The sequence below is a fragment of the Rhopalosiphum padi genome, chromosome 2 (genome assembly GCF_020882245.1).
Source record: "Rhopalosiphum padi isolate XX-2018 chromosome 2, ASM2088224v1, whole genome shotgun sequence".
Lineage (NCBI taxonomy): Eukaryota > Metazoa > Arthropoda > Insecta > Hemiptera > Aphididae > Rhopalosiphum > Rhopalosiphum padi.
The window spans coordinates 83,736,721-83,749,804 of NC_083598.1; the positions used below are offsets into that span (position 1 = coordinate 83,736,721).

The 13,084-nt window shown below is 27.4% G+C and overlaps 2 protein-coding genes across 2 annotated transcripts; both read left to right on the top strand.

Moving 5' to 3' along the window:
• Window positions 1-120: 120 nt before the first annotated feature.
• On the top strand, window positions 121-2,185 carry LOC132920436 (isocitrate dehydrogenase [NADP] cytoplasmic). Its single transcript, XM_060982835.1, has 2 exons — window positions 121-940; window positions 1,039-2,185. The coding sequence occupies exons 1-2, from the start codon at window positions 463-465 to the stop codon at window positions 1,797-1,799; spliced, it is 1,239 nt and encodes a 412-aa protein (XP_060838818.1). The 5' UTR covers window positions 121-462; the 3' UTR covers window positions 1,800-2,185.
• Window positions 2,186-11,289: 9,104 nt separating this feature from the next.
• Window positions 11,290-12,312, top strand: LOC132920250 (leucine repeat adapter protein 25-like). The gene is made up of 3 exons (XM_060982492.1): window positions 11,290-11,409; window positions 11,482-11,884; window positions 11,948-12,312. Exons 2-3 carry the CDS (start codon window positions 11,528-11,530, stop codon window positions 12,179-12,181), a joined length of 591 nt encoding a protein of 196 aa, XP_060838475.1. The 5' UTR covers window positions 11,290-11,409; window positions 11,482-11,527; the 3' UTR covers window positions 12,182-12,312.
• The last annotated feature ends 772 nt before the right edge of the window (window positions 12,313-13,084 follow it).

Here is a 13,084-nt window from a genome sequence, read left to right on the forward strand (position 1 = left end):
TGGTGTATAAACAGAGCGCCACTGTACGATTTTCCCGTATCACAGAAATAATAATAGTGATTATAATTGAATGTTGATTAAATTCAAACATATGATCAGTGATCAGTCCTTAATCAAAATATTGTTCCACGTATGCTGCCTACACCATTCATTTTATGTAACCGAACTTTACCCCCATAATAAATTATCATTCTTCCGTATACATTATAATATATAATTAATTTATGCAATTATTATTTACTACGTCAGACCGAGGATAATTCAAATAGTCCGGAATCGAACACTGAATCATTTTATTTTAATTCAACCGTTTAGTTCGACGCTCACTCCGGTTTCTCGCGCATCGAATATCAACCTAACTTATTCTACCTCTCTAAAGTAATTAATAATTAATAAAAAATTAATCGTGTTACGATTATTGTCTAAATAAATTAGCCGTATTATTTTTAACGTTCGACGACAATGGCGAAAATCAGTGCTGGACCTGTTGTTGACATTTTGGGCGATGAGATGACCCGTATCATCTGGGATTTGATCAAGGAAAAACTCATCCTGCCATTTTTGGACATCGAACTCCATGTTTATGACTTGGGCATGGAAAACCGAGACTTAACTAATGATCAAGTGACATTAGACTGTGCTGAAGCCATTAAGAAATATAATGTCGGAATTAAATGCGCTACAATCACGCCCGACGAAAAACGAGTCGAAGAATTCAAGCTGAAGAAAATGTGGAAAAGCCCCAACGGTACAATTAGGAACGTTCTTGGTGGTACAGTATTCAGGGAAGCCATAATATGCAAGAACATTCCTAGGCTGGTTACTGGATGGGAAAAACCAATTATAATCGGAAGACATGCTCATGCTGACCAATATAAGGCTACAGATTTCATTGTTCCTGGAGCTGGCAAACTTACATTGACATGGACCTCTAATGATGGTAAGTCGATATTTACCTACTTATTTAATTTTTTATATTACCTTGGTGTTATACTATGCATATATATATATATATAATTTATTTTTCTTGGTTCATAGGTAAAGATAAAATTGAAGAAGTCGTCAACGATTTCAAAGGTGCGGGAGTAGCATTAGGAATGTTTAACACAGATGCATCTATTATTGATTTTGCACATTCTTCTTTCAAGTTTGCTTTATCAAGGGAACTTCCATTATATTTGAGTACTAAAAATACCATCTTAAAAAAATATGATGGTCGTTTTAAAGACATTTTCCAAGAAATTTATGATACACAATACAAACCATTGTATGAAGCTAAAGGTATTTGGTATGAACATAGATTAATTGACGACATGGTGGCCTATGCTATGAAATCTGAAGGAGGATTTGTGTGGGCGTGTAAAAATTATGATGGTGATGTTCAATCTGATTCTATTGCCCAGGGTTATGGATCATTGGGTTTAATGACATCTGTGTTGATTTGCCCTGATGGTAAAACTGTTGAATCAGAAGCTGCTCATGGCACTGTCACAAGACATTATCGTATGCATCAACAAGGTAAAGAAACGTCTACTAATCCAATTGCATCCATCTTTGCATGGACAAGAGGATTGTTGCATAGAGCTAAATTGGATAACAATCAAAAATTGGAAAATTTTGCCAACAAATTGGAAGAAGTTTGCATTGAAACAATGGAAGCAGGATTCATGACTAAAGATTTGGCCATTTGCATTAAAGGAATGAATGGTGTTCAAAGATCTGATTATCTGAACACATTTGAATTTTTGGACAAATTGGCTGAAAATTTGAAACTTAAATTAAATCTCTCATGCAAATAGTAATTACTAGAAATATCTAAGCTTAAATTTTTGGCTATGTTTTATTTTATTTATATTTAATAATAATCATTTATTTATTCTTTTTTTTAAGATTCTATCATTGTGCCATAGTTAAATCAGAAAATGTCATGTCTTTTTTTTTTTGATCGGTGGTAGTAATTCATTTTTACATTATTAGTCAAATAAAATTAGGTGTAGGTTGCATATTATGGGAACTACTTTAATTTAATGAGACTGATGATAAATTTTATCAAAACACAAAAATGTATTTCTTACAAACTTATTATGCCGTGTTGTCATTATTACTAAAAATAAAACTTGCATGTTATATTATCTTAAAATTTTACTATCTTATTATTTTATTAAAATTCATTAAAATTGAAAAAGTGTGTTTTATTTATGATTATAGTGTATCTTTGAGTATTGGTTGTACCTTAGAACATGTTAAAATTATCTTAAAGTTAAATGCATACATAATTGTATAGGAATAGTTGTGTGTATTAGTCATTTATATTTTTTAGGTTTTAAACCTAAAAAATATATATGAGTTATTTTATAACATAGTTTTAATCATATATATGATACTAATTTTGGACCCATCTTAATAAGCTTAAACTGTGATAACACTGATAATCATTCTTCCTGAAAATATTAATTACAATAGTTAAAAAAATAATTTCTTTTCCTTATAGTTAATTGATTAAATATTACACAATTGCTGACATAATCATTATCTTTTTTTTTTATGACTTGCATAGTTATTTATTTAGATAGGTACTTATATCTAAGTATGGGTGGAGCTCTAATAAATAAAGTTGCATAACAATTATTATGAATAGTAATAGAATACAATTATATAAATCGATCGAATGATTTCATACACTGTTTATTTTTTCATTCAATATTTATAATTTATATAACTAAATATTTATTAAATGAGTATAATTCAAAGTAATAATTTTATGCACAGCAGATACCTGTTGACTTCTATAAAGTTGAATAAAATATTATATTGTCCATACGTTTAACTAGAACTTATTGTGTTAATTATACCAACAAAATCAAAATTTATTTCTAACAGAATAGAACTAAATGTCTTAAAAACAGTTGAAAATATGATTTAAACAAATAATATTATATTTGTTGCATGTTGGCATATTGCATCTTCTAATTCAAGATAAATAATACCTACAAAAATGTATTATTTTACGAGTCAATTTACTAATGTTTATTACTTATATTTATTTACTCGACATACTATAGTTGCATAAAATAGATATAAGTAATATTGGCTATTTAACTACAAGGACATCCACTATTTTCAGTATTTTATTTAATATATAGGATATTGCTACATGAATTGTTCAATGATTAACAACATTTTTTTTCTATCCACATACAACTGTCCTATTTTATTTATATACACATAATGTATAAACACTGTGTTCAATGATAAAGGTAGGTAACACGAACAATTTCACACTGACGACCCTGAATTAATTCTGTTTTTTATTTTTACAGCGTGAAGAACATAATATAAAACTTATTTGCATGCGCAGAAAAACAAAGTTTTTTTAAATTTTAACCCTAATTTTTAAGTTAGAATTTGAGATAAATTAAACTTTTTAAATAACTAACTTAAAAAGGGATTCGATACGGACCGTTTTTGTCTTTGTCTAACATACACTGACCATACGTGCTTTTTTGAAAAACGTACCAATTGATCTACAGAAGCGATAAGAATTTGAAAACATTAGAATTTTTCGTTAAGTCTACTGATTACTTGATATCGAATTTCCCAAATTTTTGACTCTATCATCTTAAATCCAAAAAAAATTATATTAAAAGAGTAGAAATTAAAATTTGTCATATTTCAATTTTTGAAGAAATTATAAACGAAAAAAAAAATTTGGGAAAGTTGATCTCAAGGTAAACCTAACAAAAAATTCAAATCCGTTTTAAAAATTGACTTATTGAAAACGAATTAAAGTTTCGATGTATTCATGTAACATGTTATTATGTGTAACGTGTAACGTATTTTTTAACAGTTTATCTACATTTTTAAAAGTTGCATGTGATTTCGTATAATTTTTTTGTCAATTTTTATTGTAGTTTCGAAAATGAGAAATGACGTGGAACTTATTTTTATTAAATTTTAGATAGAATGTTAAAAATAATAAAATATGATAAATATAAAATAGGTACCTACCTACAGCATACGTACATAAATCAAAAATTTAATCCACTCTCTGCAAAAAGTAAATTTTTATGATAGTAAAAAACGTAATAAATTAGTTGTTAAAAGAAGAAATCAATTTAATTCAAATTCAGAATTAGAAATAGTGTAACATTAAAAAATAATTGATTTACTGTGTACAAGCAAAAAATATTTTTAAAATAATTGGAATATGAAGTCCTTTATGCTGTTAAAAAAAAACCTGAATGATGTATTCAGGGTCATGGATTCAAATATTTTATGTTAGGTAGGTAGTATGTTAGGTACCTTTATTATTGAACATACTGTATGTTTGTATGTATACCAATAATAAGGTAAGCACCTATATTATCCTAATAATTTATGTTAAAATATTTGGAATTAAAATCACATTTCAAATAATATGTTAATTCATATGAAATGCAAAAATAGGTAGCTTTGATGGTCTGACTGTCTGAGTTTCTATCAATGAACTTGTATGATTCATTAATCATATAACCTATTTAACAAGTTATGTTGGGCCTATACAAATTTAAACGACAGGAAATAATAATTAAATACGCCCATTTTCATTGAAACTAAATAAGCGCTCTACGCTTAAGTTTAAACTTTAGACCATATAATATTATAGATTATAGAGAATTTAAATTACGATAATGTTTCACAGTACATTATATAGATAACGTCGATAACGATATTATTTTTTGTCGAAAAAAATAAAACTTCTCAATTCCCAAGACTCAAACTCAGCTAAGTACATGAATGTAGCGGGTGTCATAAATATATTAGTAAAACTGGATAACGATTCTCAGTCTACGGTTTTTAAATAAAAAAATATTATAAAGTACCTATAAATAATATAACACCTAAATTAATACGTAGCATTACATACTCTTATATTGTTTGTACTTAGATATCTATAAGTTATCATATATTATATAACTATATAAGTTGTAAGTATAAATGTATAAATAATATAGACTCATTTAAAATCAGTACCTACCTGGGTCATTCAAAGGGAAGGGAATTAAAAAAATATATTTACCCTTTACCCGTTTACCTACACCTATCTGTAGTACCTAATGTTTTATACTTATGGAGGATTTGTATTTAATACATGAATACGTGCAATTAAATTTTTCCGGTAAACAAGATTATAATAATGTATTAATGTATGATGTATGAATGTATCTATGTAAACAATTTTAGAATATTACAATAAATTACGAAAAAAAAACACGGTCAAAGGGGGGCTATTTATTAACTGTTGATATCACCTTATTGCCTTCCCTTACTTTCGTCACTGTTTAAAATGTAAGTAAAAGAAATATCTCTGTAACATAATAGTACATATATTAATTATAATGTACACATAAGTCATAAATACATAATAATGACATAATTTGATATACTTAGCTGATATAGACATAGACGCACGCGCATATTATAAACTATAATAAGAAGGTTCATGTGGACTATAAAATTATTATAATTTATTATTTATAGTAGGTACACTAATGCTACTACGGCTGATTTAATAGGGTAATAACAAGTTGAGAGGTTATCAACAATTTAAATAATTAATAGGTACCTATATAATATGTCCCATATAGTTTATATCTATAGTTGTTTAAAGGTTATAAAAATATTAATGATTTAATATTTTAAGACACATATTAAAATGCCAATAAAATAACATGTTTTTTTAATTTTAATTAGCTTTTGCCAATAAGTATTACAGCTCAGCAATTACATATTTACATAATATAGCGTAACAAGCACACAAGCCACACTACAGCCTACCTACATAATACATATAGATAACGATTACAGCTTCCAATTAGGTAGTATACATAGATCTATATTGTATAGTAGATTGAATGAAATTAACAAATGTTTAAAAAAAATAAATTAAGAGTATAATATTTAAATATAGTTTCTGGATATTAATAGATTTCGAATTTTCGAATGAGCTTTAATATGTGCCTATATTGTACGCGTAGTACCTATCTAAGTAAGTAGGTACCTAACTTTAGTGTGTATGCCTTATTGTCTTTAATAGATACGTAGACTATAGAACATTAGAAATAAAGAAAGATAAATAAAATTATTATTATAATTATTTTTTAAATAACTAATGTCTATTAAGGTTTAATGCCTTTGGCAAGAACTGTAAGTACCTACCGTATCTATTAAAATATTTTAACTATTAAGTGAATTAGCGGACTATTGATGAAAAATAATAAATGGTAGAATGAAAAATTCTGAAATTCATGGGATTATAACATAACGTATTTAGAAAAGGAGCTATAGGCTATATTATAATTATATTTTTCAGCAGCATAAATAATAAATTATTGTTATAGTGACTTTAGAAGGATTTTCACCACAACCTCACCCCCTCCCCCCCAAAAAAAGCACCTATACTCATACGAAAATATATATTTAAATTAATTATTTAAAGCGCGTACTATTCTAAATACTAAATAGTAATATTTTATAGCGTTACTAATAGTAGTATTTTCATTTTTAAGTTATGACTTGTCAGTTGTCAGCATGGATTTTAAATAAACTGACCGATGAATTATATACTTATACCTACTATTGTTATAATTTATAATAGTCTATATTTAATATAATATTGAATAAACATTTTAGTACCTTTAAGTTTATTTTTATTTTAGAGATTATCTTGTTTTTTTACAATTACTATACCAAATAGGTCTAATACAACAAAGTTACTTCTTATTTTCTTAATATTATATTATATATTTTTCAAGTACACATTTTCGTTTGGTCAACAGCATATTTTTTATTCATAATTAACGATCAAATAACCAAGTGACATCATAATTTACCTAGTACCTAAGGTCCTAAGGTTTACATAATCTAATTATATATATGATATAGATATACTATATAGCCCGATGAAATATTTATAAAATCATATGAATATATATATTTTTTATATTGCTTATGAGACGACACTTGTGTTATACAATCTACATTTGAAGTTTTCGACTTTTTTTAAATGTCATATGTTGATAAGATGTTTTTTTTAATAAATAATTTCAGGTATAAATATAATTTTAAATTTTAAAATACTCATAACTCGCTGGTATTAAAATATAAAAATAACCCCATAAGATTTAATAGATAAAATTGTACAAAAAAAGTATATAATACCGTCTAAGTTTGATATAAAAATTTGAAAGTGGCAGTGCTGCGGCCTGCGAAACGGACCTTAGATATTATTATTATTTTCAAATTTGATAAAATGTCAATTCACTCTATAGTTACTAATATATTTATATACAGTGTCCCGTGAGGATTTACCCATTGCGAAATCTCCTGAAATAATGGAGATATCATAATTATGGTTTTTTAATAAAATTGACAGGGACAAGAACTCCAAATATTTCATGTTTTAATTTATTTTAATGTTTTGGTAAAAAAGTTAAAAAATATTATTTTTTTTCAAAAAATGTAAGATACCTATCCATTTCGTAGAGTTCATTTTTTTGAAAATATTGACGTTTCAATATTTTAATTTCATTAATCTTTTGATTTTTCTAGTTTTGAAAAAAACTGCGAATTATTAACGATTGTCGAATAATGGTATAAATGTATAATTGTATCAAACATGTAGCCCGCGTGCTAGTGCGGTCGGTGAACTAACCGTTTTTGATTTTACAATTGATTTTTGTTTTTTGTGTCTGTAAACACTTTTTGGAACAAAAATACTTCGATCTTCAAAAATGGGAATGGTTTCTGGTAATAAATATTTTAAGAAAAATATATTTATTAACCTACTGTAATTTTAAAAGTAAAATAAATTATTTTAATACCTATAATAAAAACATATCACGAAATATACTTTTTAGTGACATACATAGGATTTCTTTAGCTATAACTTATAGCTTATAAGTGATATATAACTAAACATATTAGTATATTATAGCTTATATTAAATATACTATATTAATATAGTATATTTAATCTATGCCTATACACACATTATAATATATTATATTTATAAAACAATTAATTAATTAATGTATTATAATGCACATATAATTAACGCTATATTATCTATCATATAGAAGTTTTTTTTAATTGTGAAAAGTATGTTTGATCATATAGATATGCGCACGGGTAGGGGTGGATGGGATGAGCCATGGCCTTCCCCTACAGTCCATGGCTTTTTATAATTAAATACATGAATAAATGATTATAATATTTGCTTATTTGCTAATTCAATAGTTTAAATCTACAACAATAGTACAACAACTAAAGATATAGTACTATTATCAATTATATATTAAATGGGAAAATGAAGTTTCAGTTTGTTTTGATGGAGTGTCAGCGTTGTCTGAAAGTATAGTGAGAGTACTGGAGAACAAGCAAGTAAAGTGTAAAGAAAAAAATAACCATTTATTTTTTGTTCATTGTTAAGAGTTATTCTGTATAAATCTTGTTTTAATAAGCTTTTTGGTAGACACGGCAGTCTTTTTTTATTTTTTCAGTAACATATGTACATCATAAAAATATTTAATTTATAATTGTATTGAAGATACCCATCATGCGATTTTGAAAAAAAATGCCAAATTAACAAACACCAGTTAAGAACTTTAAAACCAATATTTGCTACAATGGGCTTGTGATTCAGAAGCAATATGTGTGGTAAAAGAAAATTATTCCTCTACTAGCTGTCATTAAAGAAATTTTAAATACTACAAAATACAAATCAATATTAGATGTTCGTGCTAAAGACTTGTAAATTATCCATTATATGAAAACATTTAAATCAATTTTTGCCATGTATCTAAATATCTAATAATAAATCATATTCATTTTTCAATATTAAAAACAAATGCTTATCTTCAGGAATAATATAAACGAATGAACTGTTGTAGGCGTCATTAAAAAATGTTCTAGCTAAAATTGGTAATATTTTCAAGAGAATTGGAATTTTTGCGGCTATTATGGACGCAAGTACAATATGCATGCAGTTGTTCGATGTTAGTATCAATTAACACTTATTTTTAAAAATATTTTGAGCTATTTAAGGTAATTTAAAAATAATTACTTTTATTATCTTTAAGATTCTAAGCGGAATGATTAATGTATATTGGTACATGGGTCTAGTCCACTTGCCCTCCAGGTCGACGCAACTTTACTGTTATACTTGTGTAGTTATGTTTGCTCTATACTTTTCAATATTCAAAGGTTCTTATATGGTAATATTATGACAAATTACAATGTACACCGCCTTTTATTTATTTAGGTATACTATTGAGTTAAAATGCTTCAACATCTGAGGTCATTAGCCTGTAATAATTACCTACATATATTCATATACATATATATAATAATTATATATATTGATCTTAACATAATGGGAGTACATATGTTGAATAGTTTAAGGAAGTTTGTGAAGTATATTATGTACTTTTTTTCTGTAGTCATTTTGCTTAGCCTATGCATGTGCGCTTTTTATTATTACAGAAAATATTGTGTTTATTGTTATATTATATGTATTTTATTTTATTTTCATTATTTAATATTATAACATTTATAACACTGTCTCCACTATACGTTATACTGCTATCATTTATCTCTCATATTTTACACAATGTGTGAAATTGTGGTCGTGTATATAATATGTTGAGTTAAATTGGTGCATTTTTCTATAATTAGTTTGGGGAAAATTGGTATAAAAAAAGGTAATTTTGAGTGAAATATTTACATGCTCCCTAAGTTGGCTCCCCGGGGATTGTGAACTGCTAAATCTTTTGTAGAATATCTTGAATATCTTCTTCATATTTTAAGAATCTAAAAAAAACTTATAGTTAAGATTCTTCCATCATTCCATTTTTTATAATAAATAATCATCAATATCTTATTGTATTAACAATATACATTTATGTATTATGTATTATGCAAGTAAATTGATATCTGATTTGTTGTTATAAAACCTTTGGCGTTTGACTTCTTTCGCGAGGAGGAAGTGATGAAAAACAGTTTTATGAAAACCTGAACATTTGATGATAGCAGTTATATATTGACATATTTATTGAAACATATAACTAGGTAATAACTAGTGTGACCGCCAGACCGCGTGAGTTAATTTTCTATTAACAGGATTGACGACTAATGACTAGTGACAACTCAGTTAGTACACTCATCACACGAACACAACGCAAAGTGCTTACTGCTTAGTACACACTGATGCCGGTGCACGGGTGCACTGATGGGCCGATGGGCGACGGTTCGTAGGCGAGTGGTTGTTACTCGTTTTATGTCGACAGAGTTCGCGCAAGTCGTTTATTATCTATGAAAAAACCAATAGCCCAAGAATAAAAATTGATAATGATAAGGAAATTCTGCCGTCAAATCAAAGTCGATTTTGTGTCGGCCATCCGAATCCGGTTCTTAAGTTTTATTATTTTTATTTACCTACTATAGGTAAGCGGTGAACCGTAGTATACATTTTTTGAAACTCGCTAAACTTCGATGTGTGCCGAATGCCGGAAACACCAAAGAAATTAAAAGTAGTGGTCAAAGGTAAAGAAATAACATCAATCGCTAAAATGTGGTTACAAATAATTTTGATTACTAATACCTCATACGTAGTTCATTTGTAAATTTCAGTGGGCTACCATCAATTATTATAATATAAAAAAATAGTTTTTTGATAATCTTATGTGTTATGTTATGGTGTATAAGCGTGAATTATTGCCCAGAGATCGATTTTATTTTATCACAAGTCTTAATTTAAGTTGAATGATTCAATTTAAAAGATCACTCCAGTATGACGAATCTCCTCAATCACTCGTGTGGATTTTCCGGATTTTCTCATTAGGCTATTTAATTCGTTTTTATGATAATAATCAATACAATTTTTTGATTAAATTATATTTCATAATTGTTCTACAATCTACATACTTTATTACAATTTAATATTTTTCATATTGTCATTGTTATACAGTAACTTTAAAATAAGTTTTGAATGTGAAATTAGTAAGATATAATAATGATAAAATTACAGAACAAAATTAAAAACAAACTAAAAACAAATATAGGCATTTGTTTGATTTTATTTTATTTACCTGTCAGAACATACATTTTTACACAGAATTTGAATTTTACCCTAAAATATATTGTTTATTTAATTTTAGATCAGGTCTTATTTACTGCCTAAAATTAGTACATAATATATGTTGTTCATTATTTATAAATTATACTATTTAATTGTTTTATATTATATTTTAGACGTACTCGGCGTTGCACAATGGCGCTGGGTAGCCAATGACGATACCTGTGGTATTTGTCGAGTGGCGTTTGAAGCTTGCTGTCCTGACTGCAAGTTTGCTGGTGACGATTGTCCTTTAGGTAGATTAATAAATAAATATGATAAATCAAGTAAATGTTCACACTAATTCAATTCTTATTATTTTGTTTTAGTGTGGGGTCAGTGTTCACATTGCTTCCACATTCATTGCATAATGAAATGGCTCAACGCCCAGTCCGTACACCATCAGTGCCCGATGTGTCGTCAGGAGTGGAAGTTTCGAGAGTAGACTCAGATTTATTATCACCTTTATCGTTGTCTTATGATTCCGAACTACCACCTTTACCTGAAAGCCTTAGTCGTTTAAGCCTGTATGATGTACCACCACGTTCTAAACCTGAACCTGCTAGACGTCATTCGCCTAAACCAACGGAACTCGTTGGCTCACCTAAACAAACACGTCAGTCACCAATACCATCTGAACATTCTGATAAACGTCCAACTGAAAAACCACCAGTTCCCCCCAGGAAACCATCATCTGTTGACCTGAAACTCGCACATCTCCGAAATGAAATGGTATATACTGTAATATTAGATTTATTTAGTTTTATATTTTCTGTTATTATTTATATGTTTTAGGCAAGTCTACGTCAAATGGATTTACAACTTCTATCCCAGTTACGGCAGCTCAATGATTCTATTAGTTCTTATAGACAAGAATTGATTATGAACATGGACTCTTATTCATCATCAGACACTGATGGCTCGGATACTACATCAGTTTATTCAAATGTAACTCCCAGTAGTTTTGATTTATCTCGTTCCTCAACACAGTCAACTCCCAAACGTCCACCAACATCAACAGATTTATGAAAATATGGTATTAAACACAAACTGGGCTGTCTTTTTATAAATATTTTTTACTAATAATTATTATACAACTCATTTGTATTATATAATGTAATTACAATTTAAGACAATAAAATTTACTTACTTTCCTGAAAGTGTATAGCTTTTATTAAGTGTTCCTTGTTCATCATGATACATCACTAATTAGTAATTTTTACCAACAAATATGTATTTTATAAAATTACAAGTTAATACGTATTTAAGAGATTAAAATATTTGTTATGTTTTTATTGGTAAGTATTGGAGTTTAAATTTGAAGAAAATTATTAAATTTTATTTAGTTTAAATTTAAAATTTTGATTACAATATGGTGGACAATAGTGTTTTAACAATTGATAACTCTGTGAAACAGTTGTTACTTGTTTTATCAATTTTAGTAGTAAAAACAATGTATTTTTTATACTGTAGATGACGAGTTTCAATTACAATTTAATCTACTAAATAAATCATAAAAAATGTTCTAGTTTAATGTCAAACAACCTTCGCCAGTGAGTCATTAGCATGATTATGTTGTTGAATTTATTATCACCTGAGAAATGTAATAGATTGTTAAAATCTTTTATGTTGATGACATACACTAGTTACCTATAATGGAGAAAAAAATTGTGTATGATGTATGGAGATTTATTTATAAAGAATAATATAATTTTGTTAGTTTTGATATTGGAACAATTGTCTTTGACAGAGTTGATATTACAAAATTGTAAAAATATTTGAAAAGAATATTGTCATATATAGGTCTGTTAAAAATTATTGAAAACGATGTAAAAAAATATTAGTATTAATATAGTAAATATTAGTCTCTGTCCAGCGAGAGAACACGCCGCAAACCGACCAAAATCAGTTTTTCTGCGCATTCCCAATGAT

What these genes read in the sequence shown, in the direction of transcription:
- LOC132920436 (XM_060982835.1), top strand. Translation starts at nt 463, where the DNA reads ATGGCGAAAATCAGTGCTGGACCTGTTGTTGACATTTTGGGCGATGAG. An exon ending in GACATGGACCTCTAATGATG is followed by an intron (nt 941 to 1,038) that starts GTAAGTCGATAT and finishes CTTGGTTCATAG; the next exon opens with GTAAAGATAAAATTGAAGAA.
- LOC132920250 (XM_060982492.1), top strand. Translation starts at nt 11,528, where the DNA reads ATGGCTCAACGCCCAGTCCGTACACCATCAGTGCCCGATGTGTCGTCA. An exon ending in CACATCTCCGAAATGAAATG is followed by an intron (nt 11,885 to 11,947) that starts GTATATACTGTA and finishes TATATGTTTTAG; the next exon opens with GCAAGTCTACGTCAAATGGA.